This window comes from Cyrtonyx montezumae, unplaced genomic scaffold, assembly GCF_038088225.1.
Source record: "Cyrtonyx montezumae isolate F1298 unplaced genomic scaffold, pur_monq_1.0 scaffold_10, whole genome shotgun sequence".
Lineage (NCBI taxonomy): Eukaryota > Metazoa > Chordata > Aves > Galliformes > Odontophoridae > Cyrtonyx > Cyrtonyx montezumae.
Window position 1 is genome coordinate 52,026,553 of NW_027071826.1, and position 23,022 is coordinate 52,049,574.

At 46.4% G+C, this 23,022-nt stretch overlaps 1 protein-coding gene across 1 annotated transcript; it reads right to left on the reverse strand.

Annotated features, from left to right (window-relative positions):
* Nucleotides 1-2,971: 2,971 nt before the first annotated feature.
* Nucleotides 2,972-16,401, reverse strand: LOC136060951 (SITS-binding protein-like). The gene is made up of 10 exons (XM_065755755.1): nt 15,943-16,401; nt 14,461-14,632; nt 13,517-13,712; nt 13,203-13,353; nt 12,033-12,227; nt 11,560-11,828; nt 10,071-10,207; nt 8,221-8,342; nt 7,302-7,481; nt 2,972-3,743 (listed from the first exon to the last, which is right to left on the reverse strand). Exons 1-10 carry the CDS (start codon nt 16,399-16,401, stop codon nt 3,570-3,572), a joined length of 2,055 nt encoding a protein of 684 aa, XP_065611827.1. The 3' UTR covers nt 2,972-3,569.
* Between the last annotated feature and the right edge of the window lie 6,621 nt (nt 16,402-23,022).

Sequence of the window (23,022 nt, forward strand, 5' to 3'; positions counted from 1 at the left end):
TGGTGCTGTCTGACGTAAAGAAACTGCACCAATGTGGTGTGGCAAAAGTTCTGCTTTTATTGTTCAGTACATCTCCTTATATCCTCTCGATACCTTCCATAGTTATGCCTCTTAGGGTCTGTCCCTACCTTATCTACCAACCCCGTGTCACCACATTTTCTTCTTTTGCTTCCTTCTATAGCTACTATTGTTTATGCTTAGTCAAGCCTAGCCGTTAGTTACTGTGTAAGCTTAGTCATTAGTTACTGTGGTTACTATGGTTACACCCTATTGCTTTTTCAGCTACTACACCTAATAGGGCTCCTTTCAGACTTCAGAAAATACTGTCACCAGAGCTGAAGAAGATACATAAGGAAAAATAACTGACAATGGTTGACTGCCCATTTATGCTCATCCCGGGTGCCTCCATGTGCCATTTGAGGATCCTCTGTAGAGTTTTCTGTGTCCTTCAGAGTCTTGGAGACTTTGGGGTTACATCTGAGCTTTTGCTGCTCACCATGTTTCAGCTCAAACTACTGGAAGAACTGAGTATAGGTCAAAGAGCATGGCTAACTGGTTTCCTCTAATTGGGCTGGCTGTGTTGAAAGGGAATCTCAGAGAGGCTTTTAAGAGTTTAGAGCATTAAAGTTGTTTGGAAGAAACTCTCAAATTCTGCTGGAGACTAAAAAATTTAGATTTGACTATAGGAAATAGTTATGTCTCTTGGTGACAAGGAAAGTCTTTATGTCGACACGAGGACTTTGTCTCAAAGTCAGCTTTGGATAAGACTTAAAGTCTGCTAGACACTAAATCTTACAGTTAACCTCAGTAAAATCTTGAAGTAGAGTCTAGGAGACTGCTGAATTTTGCTAGAGGCTCTAAGGATAGTCTTCAAAAGTAATCTTTAAGTATATTATACAATGATGTAATTTTATACATATTTGTAAGTACACACACAAAATTTGTAAGGCAGTTTTTGCCTTTCCAAGGAAAGTTTGTGGCCAGGTACTTCCTTAGGTATCCACATTTCCCATCCCTGCAGCTGGAGGCTCCTGCCACATACATAAACAAGGTGAACTGTGGAGTACTACAACACAAATAGATAACAACAATAATAAATAAAAACAAAAAGCATGGAAATGGACTTTGAAACAGCCAGAGAGACACTGATTTTAGAAGAATTCTGTACCTGTTGGGCATTTTGGCAATTCCGTGCAGGCATGCAGCCCATTACACCATACCAGCAGACCTGTAAGACAGCATTGGGCCTTGGATGTTACAGCTCAGAACTGGAGCCCAAACGTGCACTGTTGTCAAAGGCTTTCAAAAGTACATCTGAACAGCTTAAATATTGTTTAAAAAAATAAAAATACTAATATAAAAAAAAAAAAGGCGAATAAGATCAGCTCTTGGGTACACAAATACTTAAAGTTTCTGGCAGAGGAAAGAGCCTTTTTAATCTATGTGAAGATAGGAGAGCATCATCCATAGTCATGGCTAAAATCTCTTCCTTCTAAGAAAACCTACCCAAACCACTCTGGAAGATTTAGAAATACTTCTGGAATAGATGCAGACATACAAAGTGTTGCAAGTAAAAAGAGAGAGTCAAGCAGAATAAGGTACTTAAAACTCAGAAGTAATGACTAGAAAAGCTTATGTTAGTTGTCTTTTTGCATTTTTACTATGGTATAGTATCCAATGAAGTCCCATCCACTTCCACAATCTCAAACTCATGCAAAAGTCATTTCTTTCACTCCCCAAAAAATCACATGCATCAACCTAATTAAGAAAAAAGAAGAAAAATAGATGCTAGTTCTTAATCATTTTTGCCACCCAGGGTAAATGAGCCAGCTTTCATTATTAATTCCCAAAATTTGTTTTTAACAAGAGGAAACGTTTGTGCCTCTTAACACAGATACAAAGAAGTAGACATGAAATGGAGAACGCGTCACCCAGTGCCCAGAGTAACCAACACCAAGGTGGGCCAATACTTTAAGTCAAGGATACATGAGTAAACACTCCACAAACATGATGATGACTCCATATACAGTCTTTAATATCCAATTGCTCATAAGGTAGAAAATGCTTTAGCAATATGATCTTAGCTGGCAATGACACAACAGCACCCTTTATAACCTGGAAACAGCCCTGACACAAACCTCAGCACAGCAGCATCAAAGAGCAGGAAACTCAAATTATACAAAAATCTCTCTAGAAATAAGGCCTACCCTATTAACAGACAGAGACAAATTGGCTGCTGGGGACTTTTTACATCATGTGGTGTATTTCTGTTTTTTCAATATGCATCATGCTTGAGCTTTTTATTTATTGTTATTATTTTAATTTCAATCTTCAGCCAGCCTCTCAGCCTGTATTCAAGTTAGGGATTTTTTAGAGGCCAAGAATAGCAAAAACTGATAGAGATTTCAGTTTGAGTTTGGGGAAGGTCTGGAAAAAGACACCAGCACCTTTGGGATTTGCAGTGATTTAATCTCTGCATGGGGAACTGTGCTCCACCTTTTGTGTTCATCTGAAGCCAGCAGGATTTAGGGCTTTGTCTTAAATGAAGATCCAGCTCACTCACTGGGAGCCTTCAGTTTCCACAGAGCGTGATCTATCCATTAAGCTCAAAAGCAAACCTTCTTAACCTTCTCCCTGTTCATCCACATGCAAATCCATATCTTGGGTTATCAGAAGAGCCAACATAATCCATTTAACGCTCATTCAACATTCTTAACATCTACTTAGCCCATGAAGATCACAGAATAACCCAAGCTAGAAGGGACTCATAAAGACCACTGATCCAACTCCTGGCTCCACACAGCACCACCCACACATCTTCCACTGGACAGGTTGGTCCCAATGGTTCCCACTTGCACTTCAAGAAATAATTTGGAAAATCATAAAGTTCAACAAGTTGTGAAGAGCACTGGCTCAGGCACACTGGAGTTTGCCACATAGGTAGTGTGTGGGATGCCGGGTCCTGGGATTCTTTATCCCAAGGTGAGCAGTCATCCCTGTCCATCCACATCTGGCTCTGTTAGTGCCACTACTTTGCTTGACTGAGTTGTTCTTCAAAGGAAACTCATCAAAGTCACTCACTCACCACCAAAAACTCTTTTGAAGGCCCGTTTGCAGCATCAGATGAGAGAAGCAGGTAGGATTTAACATGTGAGGTCCGTGCACATCAACAGTGCTATCATCTTTACATTTCCATGTGTGTAAACGTTTATTTAAATGCAAAAATCCCATCCCAGGAAGTGATGTTCCTTTCTATCAGATTCTGGAAGATGCACTATTGCAGTGGCTGGATATGCCCATCCAATTGCATACACAGACATCTCCCTGGGAAAACCCCAGAAATATTTGGATAGATGTAGTGTGGATGTGTATTTGTGCCCAAGCTGTATTGGTGCTATTTCAGAATAGCAGCAAATAATAAATGATTCAAAGAGTTTCTGCTGAAATAGTAAAAAAGTAGTCTTGGAAAAGTGCAAATAGGCTGAAAAATCTTTAAGTAAGAGCAGACCACATTTGGCCAGTGCTGCTCTGAAGGAGATCAGCTGCCCCAGACCCAAGACAATCTGAATTTAGGAGGTCTTTACAAAAACTGGCACCTCTTCAAGGCTGACTGAGTAGTTCCTGAGGACAGTGCCTCCATCAAACACTCGAGCACTGTTGGTATCCCGCCACCGGCACCCTTCTCCAGGCAGGTAGATATCTCTCCACGTTTGCCCTTTTTCTGTTATTGGAGCCACCAAGACCTGCAGCAGAACAGAGGAAGAAAAAGTAACTTAGCACCTGCAGGGTCAGTTGAGGCATTGCAGAGAAAAATCAGCAGCTTTGGCTGCAAATGAGAGTATCCATGTGTGCAAGCAGCAGAGGTTCCCACGGGCAAGATTTACTAAACAGCAGTGAGAAGAGGTGATGCAATGTCCTTTATTTGACTGCAGTGTGAAAGTCCTTCCAGCTTGCATTTTGGAAGAAAAAACACCATCAACAAATCATGTACTCTCCATCCAATGCATACTTTGGAAGAAAAAGCCTCCAGAATCCACCCAAGTCATATTTTGGAAGAACACCTGAACTGAAATAACATCAGAAATCTAAAGTTTCCAGAAAACTAAGCTCCTGTCTCTAGGTTGAGCAGGCCAGGATGGATGCAGAAAGGCTCAGGCTCACATATAGCAGATTTTGAGAAGATTTTATAGAGTTGTGAAGAATTTGGTGACATACATCCCTTACACCATGGAGGGAAGTTTTGGCAGACATGGGGATTTCTCTTTTCTCCCAAGCTGGTGCTCTGAGGGACTGAGTTGAAGACACTTGAATATGAGCTAATCAAGAGTAAAAGATTATCTGTCACCAACCGAGGCAGAAACTTGGATTTTAATCAGAAAGAATCATTCTGTGGGATCTCTAATTCCAGCTTGCTCAGAAGGTGGGATTCCAAAGCCTTCCCCACTGGGAGACTTGGTCTGAATCTAAAGCCTAGAAAAAACTTTGCTCAGTATACAGTACATAATAGATCACATCTCAAGAATAATGTGTTTGTTTTACCATTCTATGGACTCGAGGATCTGCGAGAGATTAGCAGCCCAATGTCTTCAAATTGTCACAAATTGTCTCATCTGTTTGCCTTAGCACATGGGTAATTGCATAACGATATGTAAAAAAAAAAATAAAAGTACAAAAAAGTTTGATTTTATGCCACAGATCAGTAAGACCGACTCAGAGCTGTGACATAAGGAACAGTGTGCTATGCTTTCTTTCCCCCCAGTGGCCTAAGCAAGGCAATCCAGTCTCTGAAGAGCTCTACAGATTGTATATACATATGGCTTTTATCCTTGATTTATTGCTGAAGATCTCAGGTGGGCCAGGAGAATGCCCTGAGGTTTCTTTTCCTCTCTACTGAAACAAAAGGAGCTTCCAATATTCTGAGACTATTCAGACCTGATAAATTATTGCACTTCAGTAACTGAAAGAGGTTTTCAGAGTCCTAAATTAACTATTTTGCGAGAAAAGCATAGCCTGTCAGGAGAGAAGAGAGAAGAAGAGAAAAGCTTCTTTGGCTTGAATCTAAAGTTAATTGAACACCGAGGCTTTGATTCAAGTTTCTGCAGAACAGGGTGCATGCGATAAAGTAGGAAAGGATGACAAGGGGTGGGGCAGGAAACCATGAACAAACAAACTCCAGGAAAGCCAGTAAGTGAAGAAACAAGAGAAAGAAAAAATAGTGCATGAGATTTACTGAACATTCAACTCCTAGAACTCAGTTTTTTGAGTTCTCAGTCAAACCGTATTCCAAACACAAATGCTCCTTGGGCAGTGGTGTCCCAGGATGACATTGTAGTGTTTGGCTCCCTTTGGGGAACACTTCTGGACCCTCCTGGCTTCCTTGGCAGCACAACCCAACCTCTTACAGCTTCCACTTTCACTCGGACAGCACTAATGGGAAGCATTGCTGCATGTGTTTTCAGGTTTTGTTTTGTTTTCGCTGAAATAGTGCCACTTGTCTCTTCGAAGTTATGTTTCAACACACTTTACTGGAAGGACTCGATGGGTTGGGAGTGTGCTGCCAAGACAAGCAGATTACAGGGGTCTGGAAGTGATGAATGTACAAAACAGCCTGAAAAAATAGAAAGAGAACAACGAATTGAATTTCAAACCAAGGTTATCCTCCCAGGCCTTAGAGTTACAAAAAAAAAAAAGTCTGGGAGGCAGCTCAGGAGCAGGAGAACATTGGTGGTGAAAAAAAAGACGTTTATGAACACCTTGCAGAGGATGATTGCATGAAGTATGATGCTCAGAAAATCCATCCCAGCATCCTAATGCTTAGCCTCGCCTCAAACCATACAAGGATAAAACCACCTATGTATTTTCCAGTAAATTATTATTAATCATGCTCCAAATGGCACTAAATCAAGCTTTGGAGTGCATCTTGATTCTTCCAGCTGCCAAAAGTCATCCTGAAAATCAAAACATCCCCCATCTGGGCTCTCCTCCCCGCCAGCTCAGTCTCCTTTTGAAGCAAAATCAGGCGAGGCTTTGCTGGCCTCATGTGGTGCTTTATCAGAAATGCTTGGCCCTGCCAGCTGATGGAGAGAGCCTGATGTTTTACCGTATTTTGGGAGTTCTCAGCCAAGCCACAGCGTTGCAGCTCCTAGAAGAGAAAGCTGTCTGCTCTCTTTTACCGGGAATCTCACCCCACTAACACAGAGCACATTTCTGCCCTGGCCATTTTGATTGCATCAGGGGTTCTTCCGTTTGAGTGATATGGGGAGAAGCAGATAAGTTTTAGATTGCTTGCAAAACAAAAAACAAAAAACTATAAATCAAATTTACAGAATTTGCGACAAGAAAGTCAAGCCTGTAGATTTTAATAATACAAAGGTCAAAAGCTGCAAGCAGAACCTGAGAAGAGAGATAAAATATGTTTTTATATTCCTATCTATGTATACATAGGAACTGCCAAAATCTTGAGCTACTTGAATCCTGTATCCAGGCAAAGCAGCAGTGCAGAATAAAAACTCTCCTTACAGAAATGAGGGGACAAGGCACAATTTTCTTTAAGAAACTCTTTCAGAAAACTCCAACTGCTTTTTCAATATCCATTTTTTTATTCAAGCAAATCGCATTGATCTGTGCCACCCATGAGCTAGATGCACACATAGCAAGCTGTGGTAGAATGATAGTGTTCCACCTAACTTGTGGTGGCCTTATTAAAATTGAAGGCTCTACTTACAGTGATTGGATTAAAACAGATTGAAGTGTGTGAATCCCATAGGGAATGTGTGGATAGGGTAGTCCAGGTGGGACATGGATACCAGCCTGAACTTGGGAACCAGGGTCTGCACACTCTCTGTTGTGCCTCCTCTGTTCTAAGTGGCACATAGGAACAAAAAAACCCCAAACAAGGCTAGAGGAACTCCCTGGAGGAAAAGGTCAGATTGGGTACTGTGAGCCATCAACCTTGGATGAATCCTTGAGTGTAGCACCAAGTAATGGAAATGACATCCCAAAAATTGATGGGGGAAATAAGCAATGATGACAATCAGGAGGTTTCTTCAGCACTCAGGGATGAAAAATACCCTGATATTTAATTAATAAATAAATAATAAAAGTCTTGTTGACTCTCCATTTTGAACACATTCTACATTCCAAACCTGAAGGAATCAATGGGACTCTACCAACCTTTTAGTTTTGAGCACCCTCTATTTGAGCTCTGTATTTGAAGAGGTTGTGAAGGGGTAGATGGACAACTGCAGGAAACTGTATTTTCCCAAATTACCCTTCAGAGAAATTTTCTCTATGTTCCCTACCTCATCTCCAATGAGAAATTCATCCTCAACAGTGAAAGCGGTCGGGTCCATGGGACTGAGCCACCACGCTGGGCGAAAGATAGGGTACCCCGAACTAAGCCATTCCTCGCTATATTTTATGATGAGTGGCACCACAAAGTCCCTGTGCCTCTGTATGCATTGCTGGGTAAGATTCAGGACCTGCACGGGAATGGGGGATAAAAGGAATACATGGTAAGAGGAATCCACAGCAAAGCATGAGGAAAGAAAACAGACATTTCCTTAGGGAGTGATCACTAAACTGTAACATGGCCACCCCGATGGCTGCCAAATGGGATTATTATGGTGGATTTTTGCCCATTTAGATGTGAAAGCTGTCTAGGAGGTGACATCCTCTGGGGTGCTGATGTCCTTATCCAAAGGAACAAACACTTTTGCTGCTGGTAAAGCAATTTGATGGCATTCCTTCAATGTTTAAGGAACCACTTCCTTTCTTGAGTGCTCTAATAGCAACACCTCTGCGAAAATTCCCCTAAACACTGAAAGAAGTCTTGAAGGCAAACGTGTGGGCTTCATGATAATGTAGATATCAACTATTCTACCAAACTATAATTAAACAATTCCAGCAACAAAAGTGAAGGAGGTCCCTCACAAGTGTGATACTGTCATACCTACTGACATTGTGGGTGCCAGCCACATGGTTGCATATAACCAAAACATGGAGTGGTGAAAACTCATAACAGTTATGCAGAAAAAAAGCAACGTTGAGATCATGCAATGATTTGTTGCTGGCTTTTGTGGGTATCATAATTAGTACAATTAATTTTAGCACCAACTTCTCCCAACAGGGGCTGTTAATGTCTTTTTTAATGGCTTTTAGGGCAGATTTCTCACTTAAGGGACAGATGTGCTCTCCTCTGTGGGACACCAGTGTACATACCCAGGAGTCACAGCAGAGCCAGGGTGGTGTGCCAAAGGCCATCACAGGAAGGAATGTCACAATCTGCAACCACCTCACATACAGCTCCGGGTCCCCTGGAGAGTCACCAGCCAGGCTGCCTCCTGCCAGGGACAAGAAGCTGAGCAAAGCTGCTTGGGGACATCTCATCACAGGAGGGGTCAAAGCAACCTGCTCTTGATGCAAGCAGGATGCACAACCCCATTGCAAGAGTAGCTGAATCCCCTCTCTTGTGTTTTCCTTCCTTGACTCCTCATTGAATGTCCTAAAAGGGCTGGATGTTTGAAGGGACAGATACTGGGAATGAGGTTCAAGGAGACAGTTTTCAAATCATAGCAGAAAACTGTAAAAAGGAATTTCTCTTCTGCAAAGAAAAATATGTCAGAAAACTAATGGGTTTTCGTGCCACTTCAATATGCAAAGCAGAAGCGTCGTGAAAAAATACTCCAATCTCTCAAGACTGACAATGTGACATTCAAAGGTAAAAAGCAGGTGACACAAAGTTCTACGCAGATCCTGAGCTAGGATTAAAATGCAATCACCAAAGCATGGATGACAACACAATCCAGCAAAGGATAATAGTCAGGCAGAACCTGATAGGATCACCTAAAGGAGTGGGACACCTAGAGGTCAGACAGAAAGAAACCTGAAAGTTGGCTTCACCAGAGCACAAACAGTACAACAACAGCGAAGGGCAGGCTGGAAAAAAGTCAGCAGTCCTCAGAATGCGACATTTGTCCCCAGATGGACAAGAAAAGGTGTAGCTTTTGGTATCCCATGAAACAAGACTGAAAGACGTAATTTGAGTCATGTTCATAGTAGAAAGTGGTGGAGGGGCAGAGTATCTACATGTGGTGGAAAAAGATTCCAGTTCACCCCCAGCATACCAGAGAGATTTAGAAAGGGCAGGAGAGGATGCATAAAGGGAAGTATTCCTAGGGCAATCACCCTGCAGTCTGGAGCAGCTTTCCCCAGAGTTGACAAAATCCCACCACCAAACTGCTCCACAAGGGCTTGCACAGACTATCCTCAAAGCTCTGTTCTTCTGGAGGCTGTGTGCCATGACTCCCATCCACACAGGGACAGAGTACCTCATTCTCCCTCCCACTGACATCAGCCAACAGATTTAGCATCTCTTCAGGATGCCACCAGCACGTTGCGATTGCCCAACCCTTTTTTTTCTAAGGAAAGACAACTAAAAATAGAAGCCAAATTGAAAATTGCTCAACACCACCCCTTTTCAAGAGCTGTCTGCAGCTCTGCTGGCTCTGACCATCTTCAGCATGGCCTCTGTGATGACTTCTGTGCTTGTGGTGAGGTCTAAACAGATAACATTCACCTCCAAGAAGAGTGGAGAAACAAGCTGCTCGGTCCCCATTAGATAATTATGTTTCAAACTCTGTCATATTTATTTAAAGATCTCATGCTATTGTGCTTCAGAGCAGAAAAACAAACTTGAATCCGGGTTGCTGGCATTTTAGGAATAGCTATTTCTCATCTGGGAGCCCAGGCAGGCTGTTTTCCAGCTGTTGGCTCCCTCCTCGCTTTTGTCAGCTCAGTTTTAGCCCAAGCAACGCGTGTGGTGAAGGATCTCTGTATAGGGCATCCCCTGAGAGTTGGCTGCCTGTTATGATTTACAACGTGGTGTTCTGTTTTCAGTTCCTCAGCCCATTCCCTAGTAACCTTCAATCCAACCAAAATGGGGTGCTGGGAACAAAGTGCTTGCAGCCACCCTGTAGCCACCAAACCTATGCTCCTCTCACATGGAATGCTGCAAAAATCCCCCCAGAAAATACCATGATGGGCAAGGAAGGAAGGAAAGAAGACATTACCCACTGCATCAGGGATGAAAAAGTTGTAGCCCAAAAGGCTGTAGTGCAGCGTGGAAGGAATTAACCCCTTCAGTCCAGCATGGCTCCAGTCCGAATGAAGTGGGCTCATCTGGACAAAGAATGGTAGATGACTAGATCTGGGGGAAACAAGCACAAACCCAATGTGTTTAGAAGGGTCACAGAAGAAACACTACAACTCTTGGCTGTCTCAGCAGTCCCTGTGGTCATATGGGTTCCCCATCCATTGAGGACCTTCATGGAAGGGAAGCCAGCACTGTCCACCTCGTCTGCTGCACCTGCTGAATTCTTCTTGATGGTGATGGGTGATGATCTCAGTGGTCCTTTCCAACCTTAATAATTCTATGATTCTGTGATGTTTTCCTAGATCACCTGCTCAAAGTTTTCATCCACCTGGCTCGACTCCATGAGATTTGGCACCCCACCTCACACTCATCCTCTTGGCACTCCCTCATGGGAAAACAGTCTACAAAATCATACCCAGAACACCAACTGGGGTGTTCTTTTCCCTCAGCCCTCGTCCATGAGATGCCTCAAATCCAGAACCCGAATCCCATTGTGATGCATCCTACAGGGATAATTTCTCCTCCTGGCTTGAATTCATGCTCATCTGTTATGCATTGAGGGGCCATCATTACTGACAGTGGTTTTGTTTCTCTGCCAGAGGGAAACATTTTCCCCATGTTATTATTATTATTATTTTTTCCAGTAATACTTCTAAGCATGCAGCTTACTTGGAGTGTGGAACATGACCCCAAACAGCCCAGCATAGAAGATAGAACACTGCCACTGCATTTCCAGCAGCCAAAAAGTGTCAGGTTCAAATCTTTCATGACAAGACTTGGCTGCAAAAACGGTCTGGAGCTCATCTAACTGAGGAGATTTTAGCCCTGACACTATCCCCCTCCTGGATGGGTTAAAAGCACTAATAAAAGTTGTTGTTTGCCCCACTCTGATTCTGCAGATGCCTGAGGAGTCATCCACACCTCTGGCAGCAGCTAATCTGAGTTCATTTTCAAATAAAAAGCAGAGCTACACATTTGTTATTGCTTTCTCACATTATCAGTCCCTTGTATAAAACACAAAATCAGTCATCTTGCAAAGCAGCCCACGTATCCATTTCCAACATCACAGTAGAGGGATAAAAAAGGATCTCAAGGCACTTTTCCAAATGTTAAGGAGTTAACTCAGCTATGGGCTATGCAGGTCAGAAAACTGCAGTCATTAGTCAACATGGGCCCTTCTTACCACCATTCATAGGGTTTCCTTCCCTCCTTAAATGCCCATAGATGATACAACACATTTCTATTGATCTGGCATGAATGCAGTTAAGCATTACAGTGTTGATGCATTTTTATGTCCTAAAATGTTACTCAAATAACACTACAAAATATATATAGATATATATGGAAGCGGAGAGGTAAGAGAATCACCTTGATGCTTTCCCAAGCATCCCCTCATCACAACCCACCTGGCACCGACGCTGATGATAGTGGCATTCCCCAGTGCCACCAGTGCTGCTGCCAGCATCTCAGCATATTGGTCCCCAGCCAGCTCAGCAGGAGGGGACACGGCTTGCTCCAGGAAGGCGTTACCCTCAGCACCCTCAAAGATCACGTATGCGGCACCCAATTTGTGCCTCAGGCCCCGGGCATGCGACAAGTACCAGCTCAGTGCTGCCTCATTGGTGATGTTCAGACGGGCACAAAGCTGTCCCTTCCACGTGGTCAGCAACGGGATCTGCAGCAAATGGTGAGGGATACCAGTCAGACCCTTAAAACAGCCAAAAAATTGCGGGGTGCAAGGCTGGAGAGGGGATGGCACCACAATTTGCACTGGTGCAGTGCATAAAAGTGAGAATTTCCTCCCCACGAGGTTCCCAATTGAACAGCAAGCTGGTGGGCCACTGAAAATGAAACAAAATAGAGGTGCTGGGTACCATACCGAGCAGCCCCCATAGCGGGGCTGCAGGCTCAGCCAGTAGCCGGTCTCACCGTCCCGCAGCAAGTGCAGGAAGAGCCGGGCAGCGATGCTGGTGTAGGGGGACAGAGTGATGGAAAGCCGCAGGGGGAAGATCATTGCCAGGTCCCAGGCATGGGGTCCACCATGCCTCTTCCTCCGCTCTGTGGGAACATGGTCCTGAAGGGAATGAAAATGGAAATTATTGTTCTGCGGGAATGGGAAAGCCATAGAGGTCAGCAGCACCATTTCTAGGGGTAGAATCCCAAGCCAACCACAGACCCATTGAACCACTGTGGTTAGAAACGACCTTAAAGATCACTGTGCTCTAAGTCCCCTGCCATGGCATGGGTTGCCAACCATTGGATTAGGCTGCCTGGGATCCCATCTGACATGGCCTTGGACACCTCTAGGGATGGGGCACTCACAACTTCTCTGGGCAGTCTGTTTCAGTGCCTCACCACCCTCTGTGTGAAGAATTTATTCTTAACATCTAACCCTGACCTACCCTCCTTCAGTTTAAAGCCAATCCTTCTTGTCCTATCACTATCAGATTGTGTAAAAATTCACTCCCCCTCCTGCTTGTAAGCTCCTTCCAAGTACTGGAAGGATGCAGTGAGGTCTCCCTGGAGCCTTCTCTTCTCCAAGCTAAACAAGCCCAACTCCCTCAGCCTTTAATCAGCAGAGAGGTACTCCACCCTTCTGATCATCTTTGTAGCCTTTCTCTGGACGCTCGCAGCAGCTCTGCATTCTTTCCATAGTGGGGGCCCCAGGACTGGATGCAGTACCCCAGATGGGACCTCACAAAAGCTTCTCATCTATCAGGACATCCAAGTCCTTCTCCTCAGGGTTACCCTCAGGGAGTTCTTCTCCCAGTCTGTACTCACATTTAGGATTGCCTCTACCCAAGTGCAGCACCTCATAAGTTTCCAGTTAAAAATCCTCATTGATAAAGATATAGAAGTGCAGTGGTCCCGAAAGAGACCCCTGGGGAGCACTACTCATGACCACCTTCCACAAGTAAAATCTCAAACCAAGATTTCCATCACTGAGAAAGAATGCTCAATAAATTTCCCACTCAATAAATGAATGCTTTCTCATTTCTGAAGGACTTGAAATCGCTCAAAGCACAGGGGCTGGCAGGATGGGATGTACCGTGGCAGCAAGTATGGCTGTGCCATGCTCCCCCAGGGCCAGAACTCCCTCCTGCATCCGATGTCGCTTCAGTCTCCTGGCCAGCGACCTCAGACCCCGCTTAATTTTGGCAGCTGAACCCATCGGGCCATCATACCTCCAGATAGGAGACCTGTGGGATGAAGAATATGTGAGGTCTGCACCTTGGGCTAGCAAAGGACACAGCATAAGCAGAACACAAAATTAAGAGGGTGAGAAAAAGTGATAAAATGGAAATTTTCACTAATTTAGGCTTGGAAAGCAACCCAGTAGTGAGGGCAGAGGGAATGGCTTACCCCAGCAGGGTCGTATCAGGCAGTGCCCGTGCCAGCCCTGCCAGTTGGGTGCCCACATGCCGGTGCGCAGTCGTGATGTCGGGGCTGATGCAGAGGACATAGTGCAGGGGGACTCCAGCTCCTCCCAGGCAGAAATGCCAATGGCTCTCCAGCGAAAGGACTAGGGGCACATCTGGTGCCACTGTCACTGTGACTCCTTGGGGACAAAAGAGGGGGGGAAGAAAGTGCTCAGTGAGTACCTCTGCATCAGTGGCCATAGAGCAGCCCCAGTTATGAAGAAAGAAAAAAAAAACCCATCCAGCTCTTTATTTCTCTTTTTGAGCCACTTATATTCAATTGGATGTGCAGTATTTCCAGCCTTTTTTTCCTCCATATTCAGCTCATGCACTTGGGCCAACTTCTTCCTAAAACAATCCCTTTGCAAAGCAAATAGTTTTGGATGGATATCTGAAGTTTGGCACGCTATGGGACAATCCGAACATCCACCCAAATTGATAATGGCAGCCTTACCCTAGTCCACATCCAGAATCCCAAATGTGTGCTCAGGACACAGACATTGTTCTGTGCCAGACTCCCCTCAGGGTGCTTTGTGGGATCACTGGTACAGGCTGTCCAGGGAGGTTGGCATCCCTAGGAGAATTCCAGAACTGTGGATATGGCAGGGGTGGGTTGGGTTGGACTTGGGGATCTTAGAGATCTTTTCTAACCTTCACGGCTCTATGAATTGTAAAAGCAGCCTCGGTTCAACATCCCAATTCTCCCATACAGATGGGGATGTTTGAGATCCATCCCTTCAATCCTGCTGCCACTAGTTACATCAATTCTAAAATATTTTAGTCCCTGGGATACGAACCCAGCTCTTTAATGGCTTTATAAACATGGGGAAGGATGGAGAGATGCAGAGATTAAACACATAGGAAATCAAATGGGGAAGCAGCAATTACCTGTTGATCCTAAGAAGTATCTCTCCAGCACAGGGCCATACCCGGTGGGGTTTTTGCTGAAATCTCCACTGACAAAGGGCTGCTCTGGGCTCTCAGCACTGTTGAGGGGCCAGCGCTGGGCACGGAGGCTTACACCTCCATACCACGAGACATTGGCCATGGAGAAACAATCCTGCAGCAGGAGAGAGATGTGCCCATGTCATTACCTCAATTTATTCCAGGAAGAACAATCCCAAACCCATAAACTTCAGGGTTTCCCACTCTATTTTTTGTTGTCTGCAGATCACCTGTTAGAAACTTTAAGCTTTTCCTACCTAAGAACAAGGGTTGGGCTTTTAGGAAAAAAAAAACTAATGAAATCCTGCATAAACACTTTTGTAGGATGTGGGTTGATTAAAGGTGCCAAACAGTGCGAGAAATAAATGGCATCCAGGTGAAGTCTAGACTTAAAGTTATGTTTGTGGTCTTCAAGGTCCATCTTAACTTGTCCAGTTTGGAGTGGAAGGTATTGAATTGCCATCTTTCCCACCTACCCCCATTAAGATGCATCTAGATGCATCTGCATTCCACAGAATTCAAAGCCTCTGAGAGTTTCCCTTCCCTGCCAAAGCCAGGGATCAGCAGGACTTAGCCTCCAGCGTGACTTGGCATGCAGAGATGGGCCCCCAGAAATCTGGGAGCAGTTGGGGTGGGTGGAGATGGTCCCCCTGCATCCCGTGCTTCCCCAACACCGCCCAAAGCCTACTGCTGCCATGGGGGCATCACGAGGTTACGCCTGAAGGAGGGGTGAGGAGTGGAGACGTAAATTATTCAAGTGGAAATGCTGGAGGCCCAGAATAGCTGCACCAGGTGTCAGTTGAACCAGTTACACCAGCTGGGAGTAGGGGAGGGAAAAAAATTAAACTCACTCCTAACACTTAACTTCCCTCCAGATGATATTTTCCAATAGGTTTTTTGCAATTAAAATCAAGGAGGAAAAAAAAAAAAACTTATTCTAGCTCATCCCCTTGGACACCTCTAAGTTAAGATGAATTAATGAAGCGGTTTCTCTCAGATAACACCATCTGCTGGCGTGAAACCATGCCAAGGGGCAATCTGGGGCTTAAAAGAATAGAAATACCCCATAGAGGGAAAAAATGCCCCAAAGAAAACCCCTATAAATTTTCATCCCAGCAGGAGTGTGACTGTGCCCGGGGTTGGCATGGACCTCCCCCGAGCTTTCCTTATTTCCCCCATGATGATTATTTATCCGGTCTCCCTATAAACACAGCTTGTGGTTATTCAAGGGACACCAGGAGGAGGCAGCGCTGTGGGTATAGGGGGTACACAGAGCATCAGAAATGGGATTTTCCCCACCCACACCCTTCAGATTTACACAACAGAATACAACCAGACAGGGAAATGCTGCGTTTCAGCCCAAACCGGCTCATTTTAACCCCACAGGAGCAAGGTGAAAGAGCAAGTCATGGAGCTCCCTGTTACCTTCAGCATCACATCGGGGCGCAGTGGGGTCCAGCGGACACTGTAACACTCGGTGCCAGGGGCCGGGGTGGGCTGGAGCGAGACACGGAGCTCGGCCTCCTCCTCCCATGCGTAGCAGAACTCCATGCCATCCTGCCAGCACCGATCCCGTGGTGGAGGTGGCTCTAAGGCTGGCACACCACCCACCGTGATGGCCACCAATGGCCGTCCCATCGGCAGCGCCCGCAGGAGCAGGGCACCACGGCGGCGGTCCCACAGCATCCCACTCGCCCGACCTCGCAGCACCCACTCCTCCAGGGGCTGCTCCAAAGCCTGCCAGGAGATGATGCCGATGGTCATGGCGAAGAAGACAGCCACGCCGAGGCAGCCCAAGGCACCTTTCCAGGGCTCTGTCAGCTCCCTGATGCCAGAAGTCCAAGCAGCTTCGGGGATGCGGCCAGTGGGGCGAGCGATGGGCATGGCGTGGTGCTGCAGGATGCTTTGGTTCCTTTTCCTCTCCCTTCCCCTGCAACAGCACAAAAAGAAACACCCCACAACCCCCCCGCCCCTATCAACCTCTGAAAGAATGCAAGGAGTTAAAATTCCAAGCGGGAAGGGAGGGCTCCTCGCAGCTTTTCTTGCAGAAGGGCTGCAAATAGCAAAGAGGTGCTGAAAAAGTCTGGCAGGGTGCTTGGAGGAGTGGGGATGGGAAAGGTGACCCCGTAACGTGACACCGCCTTTCCATCTTCATTTCCCCTTGCTTGGAGAAGTAAGTGGTGAACACAGAGCAAAGTCTGACCGTGTTGGTTGCGGGAGGATGGTGCATCCCGTGCTCAGACTGGACACGGGGTCATGGGTGGTGACAACCTGTTGGGGCGACACCAGCTGACTCCCTTTGTCTGCTTCTCTCCACCCACTCTGCTGCAATTTGGGGCTGATAACACAGTTTTCACTGCCCTGCTGTCCCTGTTAGGGACCACACACCACCTCCCCTACATTCCTTTGCATTCCCCCCCCCCCCCCCCCCCCCACACACACAAAATGCACAGCTGCATCTCTTACCTAGAGGATGCTGCTGCAGCACCCAGGCATGACCATCGCTGACCCAGTGCCTCACCCAGAAATTTGGCTGCTGTGGTACAGGACAGAGTCTCTTGATTCTCTTTCCTAAGGGGAACTGTTCCTCCCAACCCAGCAGCCACGTCAGAGGGAGACCTTTATAGCCCCAGCAACTTGATCCAAACAAAGCCAATGCGTTATCTAAGCTGGGATGGCTCGCTGCCTCCCTTCCCGGGCCCCCACAGGTTTCTTACATTAGCAACAGAGCTGAGGAATTTTCTGATTTTTTTTTTTAAGCATTGACTTATATGGAAATATCCATAAAAATCTGTTTCTTTGGTGTATTTTAACCAAATTATTGAGTTGGCACTGGATGAACCCTTATTGCACATCCATGAATCCACAGTGGCGTTGGTAAGCCTCCCCATGCTGCTGATTCTATGCTGATATGGATTTTATTACTATAATTTGGAGGGTTTTTCCCTCCTGTTTCTCATGCTCTAAGTCCCCTCTGGACATGCCCAAGGTTCAGTGATCTACTTGCCCCTAAAGCACTCATGCCATGCCCCATGCACTCATCCCATCAGTTCTGACCCAGCCTATGGGCAAATGGGGAACACCTGGGGTTTACAAAAAGTATTGTCCAGCTGGGCAAAAAAAAAAAATCCAAAGAGTTTCTCCATTTTGCTTAAAGAAAAGAGTAAAGGAGAGATGTGACACAACCCCAATGCCTTAACCCAAAGGCAACAGCATTACTCACGCCAGGAAATTCTGCTCTTCAGAACGTTCTCAGCATGGCCAAACCCTTGTGGAAAGTTGTCACCCTCAAAAAGAGCTTGATGAGTTTTTCCCCAATGCACAGCTCCAGAATTAATCTTTCATTCCACTGTGGGCAATATCCAGCAATATTCAGTGGGAAAAGAGCATTGATTGCATGGGGAGAAGCACCTTCCAGTTGCTGGCTTGGGCCCCTGAACATGGAGAAAGGGTCAAATATAGGATGAGGAGGAGGATGGCAAAGCAATGGAGATGGGTATCAAGCGCTGTGGGAAGAGGGCACAGCTCTCCCAGCTGGAGCTCACTGGGATTTCCGGGAGGAGCTGGGGAAAACCAGGAGGAAGAAAAAAAGAAAAAATCTATCAGGGCTGTAGGGTGAGAGCTGGTTAAAATAAAGGGAAAAACATAAAAAATAAACCCACCAGATAGCTCAGCCCATAGGATGGAGGCACGATGCTCCAGGATTTCGGAAACGCAGCGCAGCATCTACAACCTTTGGTTTCTTAGCACACACAGGGCTGGGGGAGGGGGAAGAGGATCTGATGAAATTTTTTGGCAGCGAGATGAGCTTGGGGAAAAGCTCTCTCACATGGCACACAGTTAAATCCCAGCAGCAGCAGGACAGCAAATGGCTCCAAGGGGAGGATTAGAGGAATTGTGCACAGCGGTGGCAATGCTCAGGGGCTGCACCCCAGCAATACACAGCCTTTCCTTCCACACCATCCTCCTAGAGGATGTTTTGCCCAACTTGGGAACCCGCAACCCCAAGCATCCCGCCCACAGGGGCTGAACGCTTTCCCCGCTCTCCCATCATCATCTTTGGGGTAGAAGCGTTGACTTTGGGAAGTCTTCCCATCCATCTCTAGGCTGTGGATGCCCCATCCCTGGAGGGGCTCAAGGCCAGGTTGGATGGGATCCTGGGCAGCGTGATGTGGTTGGTGGGGGGCAACCAGCCCACAGCAGGGGGGAGGCACTGGGTGATCTTTAAGATCTCACCCAACCTAAGCATTTCTATCATCCTATCCCAAACTTCAGCACGCTCCAGATCCCTCAGACAATGTGAAGCCCCACTTCTGTTTTCCTTCCTCAGCCCATCCCAAGCATTTTTCTCCCACTGCCAAGAAAAATCACTTATCCTTGACTGCTCGCAGGAGAAAAAAAACATTTTAGGGCAGTTCACCTGGTTTCCATCCAGCAGACCCACCCTCCTGTGTGGTTTTACACTGCTTCCAGTCTCCTCCACAGAACAGAGCCTCTTCTCCCCCACTTTTACAGATGTAAAGAGGGGTTTGCACTTCCTTGGAGGGGCTGGCAGTGGGGCTTAGCACTTGAAGTACATGCTTTGCTCATCCCTTTTCTTCCCACTGAATTTGCACAGACTTGAAGGCACATGATGACGAGAACACACCAAAATATCATGAAACCACTAGTTTTCTCTTTGACTCTGGGGCTTTCCCAAGGCTCTGGTTGAGCTTGAAGGATTTGCTTTGCAAACTCCTGGGGTACAGAGGAGACACAGCTGATGCCCACAGATTGCATACAGCATCCTTTCTAAAACCCTATTGTTTTGCTTCAGGCTGCACAAACAAGAGAGCATGGGGAGCTGTGGGAGTCAGTCCATAGAGGCCAGGACCAGACCTAAGCATCAATATTTTCACACAGCCCCAAAGCACCAAATGATGACAGCCACAGCTTCCCAGCAGCACACCCAATCCACACTGGTAATGCTGTGTTATATTCTTACTGTTTTTCCTACATATATATATAGAGAGAGAGAATTTGGGGTTGCCAAGAAGAAAAGGATGGGTGCAGCAAAGCATCTCCAGGACTTGGCTTCTCCCCCTGATGTTCTCTAGCAAGAGGTGGACACATCCCTCACTACTGGAGTGCCTACAACCCAAACTCTGCTTTTTAACCACCTCAAGAAGTTATGCACAATGCATAGGATTGAACACGAGGAAGAAGCCCAAAGCTAGACTGTTGAGCTCTACTCATCCTCCCACCCTCAGCTCAGTACCTACCTTGGGTTCATCTGCTGTATCCTAACTCGGCAGGGATGCCCCAGAAGTCAGACACAAGCAGATGTGAACTGATGCTCTACGCTGAGGTTTTTCCCTTAGCTTTTCTTCCCCTTGCAGTTCCCAGCCCTTCCTTGCAGCGACAGCAAAAGCCTTTTCAGCCCAGAATGCTCGTCTGGAGAAAGCAGAGCTGACAAACGGCTTAAAAAGAATTAAGAAGTGAAGGAAATAAAGAGTGATACAGCTCATCTGATGGTTGAAATCCCCAAACGTCAGCCTGAACAGCAACCCTGAGCTCCCCAGCAACAGTGACAGCTATTTATAACGGCAATAAATCAATCAGCAGGACCCGTACGGAGGATGTGGGCATATAAATAGCAGCAGCGTTTGGAAACCACTGCTCTGGACTATTGTCTCACTTTTATTTTTAATTTATTTATTTTTAATTTATTTATTTTTACCCCCTCACATTGTTTGCGTCGGAGAGAAACCATCCCTCATGTGGCACTCACCCTCCTGCACTCCACAGCACCCTAAAGCCCCAAACTAAACCTTGTAAAGCTGGAAAACTTGGCAAGTCCCAACCTCCTGCAGTTCTGTCCGCTCTGAGCAGAAATCAAAGCAGTCCTTCAGAGATGCTGCTGCATTTATTCCAGCTGCCTGAAGGGGCCACCACCAGCTTCACACTCACAGTTATCTCCGGGAAGCAGTTTGGAAATGCAGCAGTGCAACACAATTCTCAGGGTGATGCTATAGATAAACTTCTCAAAGAGCTCAAAAGAATAAATCCAAGCCTTCCATTTATTTCATTTATTCAGCACAAGGTTGATGATCAAGAGCGGGCAGCAAGGGGAAAGAAACCAGCTTCCTCCTGCAGAAAACAGCCTCCCCATCCCCATGTAAGCACAGGTTCACCTTTCTGAACATGGAATTGATAGAGCTGAGCCTCATCCCCTGCAACTGCCTCAACATTTCAAAAAGTTCCCCAAAAAACACACGAGAAGCACGAGCAGAGGAGCAGGCACCATAAGGACCCGGGATAGGGATGCAGAAACCCACCTCACCCAACCCACGTGCAGTGGAGGGGTAATTAAGTGAGACGTACCAATCGCTGCACTTTGCTTTCTCAGGAGGCATCTCAGAAAGTGCAAAGGGAGCACTGGAGGACGGGCCAGGAGATCACTTGTGGTGAATGGGAGGGAAAGGAGCATTTGGAAAGAAAACTTTAATTTCATTCGTCTCTCCCAAGCTTTCCAGAAATCTGGTAAGCAGATTTGCAGCCTACACACTCACAAAATTGAATCGCTGCCCTAGAGATGCCTTTTGGATGATTATAGGTTCATAGGTTCATTAGGTTGGAAGGACCTACAAGATCATCTAGTCCAACCATCCTCCTATCACTATCCCTACCCAACTACTAAATCAAATCCCTTAGCACCTCATCTAAACGCTTCTTGAACAGCGCTAGGGATGGTGCCTCGACCATCCTTAGTTGGATTAGAACCAAACTCTTCAGCCTGTGGCCATGAGGCCCAGCCATCAGGATCCCACCCCAGCCCTGACATCAGGCTGGAAGGACTGACATGCTCTAGGCGCAGGGCAGCCCTCCAGAAACCCACTTGTCCCCATAATGCTGACATTTTCCAGCAGAACAGGAAAACATAGGTGCCCAGAGCACCTGAATGAGATGCCCCAGCTCCATTCATCTTTTTTTTCCTTGTGTTGTTAAGCAGCCCTAAAGTCTGCCACTAATGTGGCTTGAAGTCTTCCTCCCCAAGCCTCCAAAGCTGCTGAACAGGCTCCAGGGAAAACAGAGACTTTCCTCTCACCACTCAAACCTCTAGAAAAGGGATTTAGGATCCACAGAACTGCTCTACTGAAGCCTCAAGAATATCTTCTTGGTCCCCATGGAGAGAACCACCCCAAGGACCACCCACACAATGCCACGCTCAAGGGAGAAACTCCCCCCAGGAACCAACCAGAAACCTCAGCAGGTGCTCAGGTAGTGCTTAAAAAGGAGCCCCTCAAGGCTTCCAGTAATTAGCCCTAACAAGCTCCCCCTGGCCGCACAGAGAGCAGCTGAATAAATGAGGTTTCTTGCTAATTATAGCAGGCCAAGTAGCCTCCTGGCCTTTACAAGGAGGCTGACTTGCAAGCAGTGAATGTACTAAGGCTTTGGCCAAATGCTCTGCAGGATTCCTGGTGGTGTGCTGGGGTCAGCTCAGGACTGTGATCCTTGCTGTGCTTCACTCCCAGGGGAAGCCTGTGCATGCTGGTCCCTGCAAGCTGCCCTTCTCCTCCTTATTTTGAGTAATTCATACTGAAAAATGTGGATTTCTGCTGTGCCTGGCTTTGCACATTGACACGGAGCAAAACTTCAGCGTGTGCTCAGCGTCCCTGCTGCGTTTGGGTGCAGACCCCATTGCTTGGGGTCAGTGAGTGAACCCTCAGGGCTCTACATCCCCCTGTCCCAGCAGCTTCATGACTGGACAGATTTTGTCTGACTCTGGCCTCTCCCAAAAACTAGCCAACCCCAAGCAGCAAAACATTCTCTCTGGCTGCCAGACCACAAAATCCCAAGCCCAGCTCACTTGGGAATGCTATAAAGAAACTCTAAAACTAAAACAGTATTGAAGAAGAAATATCACAATCCTTGCTTCCCCAGAGCCAGCTTCCACCGTGGCTTTAAGCCTCAAATTTTGCTCTCAAGGAAGGCAGGTGTCTGGCCACAAACAACAACCAGTGAAGCTGCTTTGGAGATAATTCAGATGCTGTGAATGAGCAATTCCATACTGTTCTTGTTTCAGTCCCTCAGTGGGCTTCATCTTCAACCCACGGGATGGATGTGTGGTTGAAGCACTGAGGAAGGCAAGGTTGGGTTAAACCATGGATCAGAAAGCTCTTTGATTAGGCACCAGCAACCCCAGGAAGCATCTTTGGGGCTATGAGGGGCCAAGGGGTGTCCATGTGGGCAGGAAAGGGATGGAGCACGAGCCGTGACCTCAGGCTGTGAATCCTGGGTGTGAATCTGCCAGCTTCTTCCTTTTTGTGCCATCAAAGGGGAAGCACACACAAAGGGATGGGTTGGAAACAACAGGAGAGATCAAGCACCAGTTTAAAGGCTTGTTCCCCACCCACTCTCCCCCTAAAAGCTACATATCAGCCTTTTAGCATGGTTCAACAATCTCTTCCCCACTCCCATAGGAACATCCAGGCAAGAGAGCATCACACGCAGGCGCTAGCTCAG

Excerpts from the sequence above, each read along its gene's own strand:
- LOC136060951 (XM_065755755.1), bottom strand. The coding sequence starts at position 16,401 with ATGCCCATCGCTCGCCCCACTGGCCGCATCCCCGAAGCTGCTTGGACT. Across the intron at positions 13,354-13,516 it reads CCTGATACGACCCTGCTGGG|GTCTCCTATCTGGAGGTATG; the intron begins GTAAGCCATTCC and ends TTCATCCCACAG. Across the intron at positions 8,343-10,070 it reads TTTCATCCCTGATGCAGTGG|GAGGCAGCCTGGCTGGTGAC; the intron begins GTAATGTCTTCT and ends TGTCCCTGGCAG.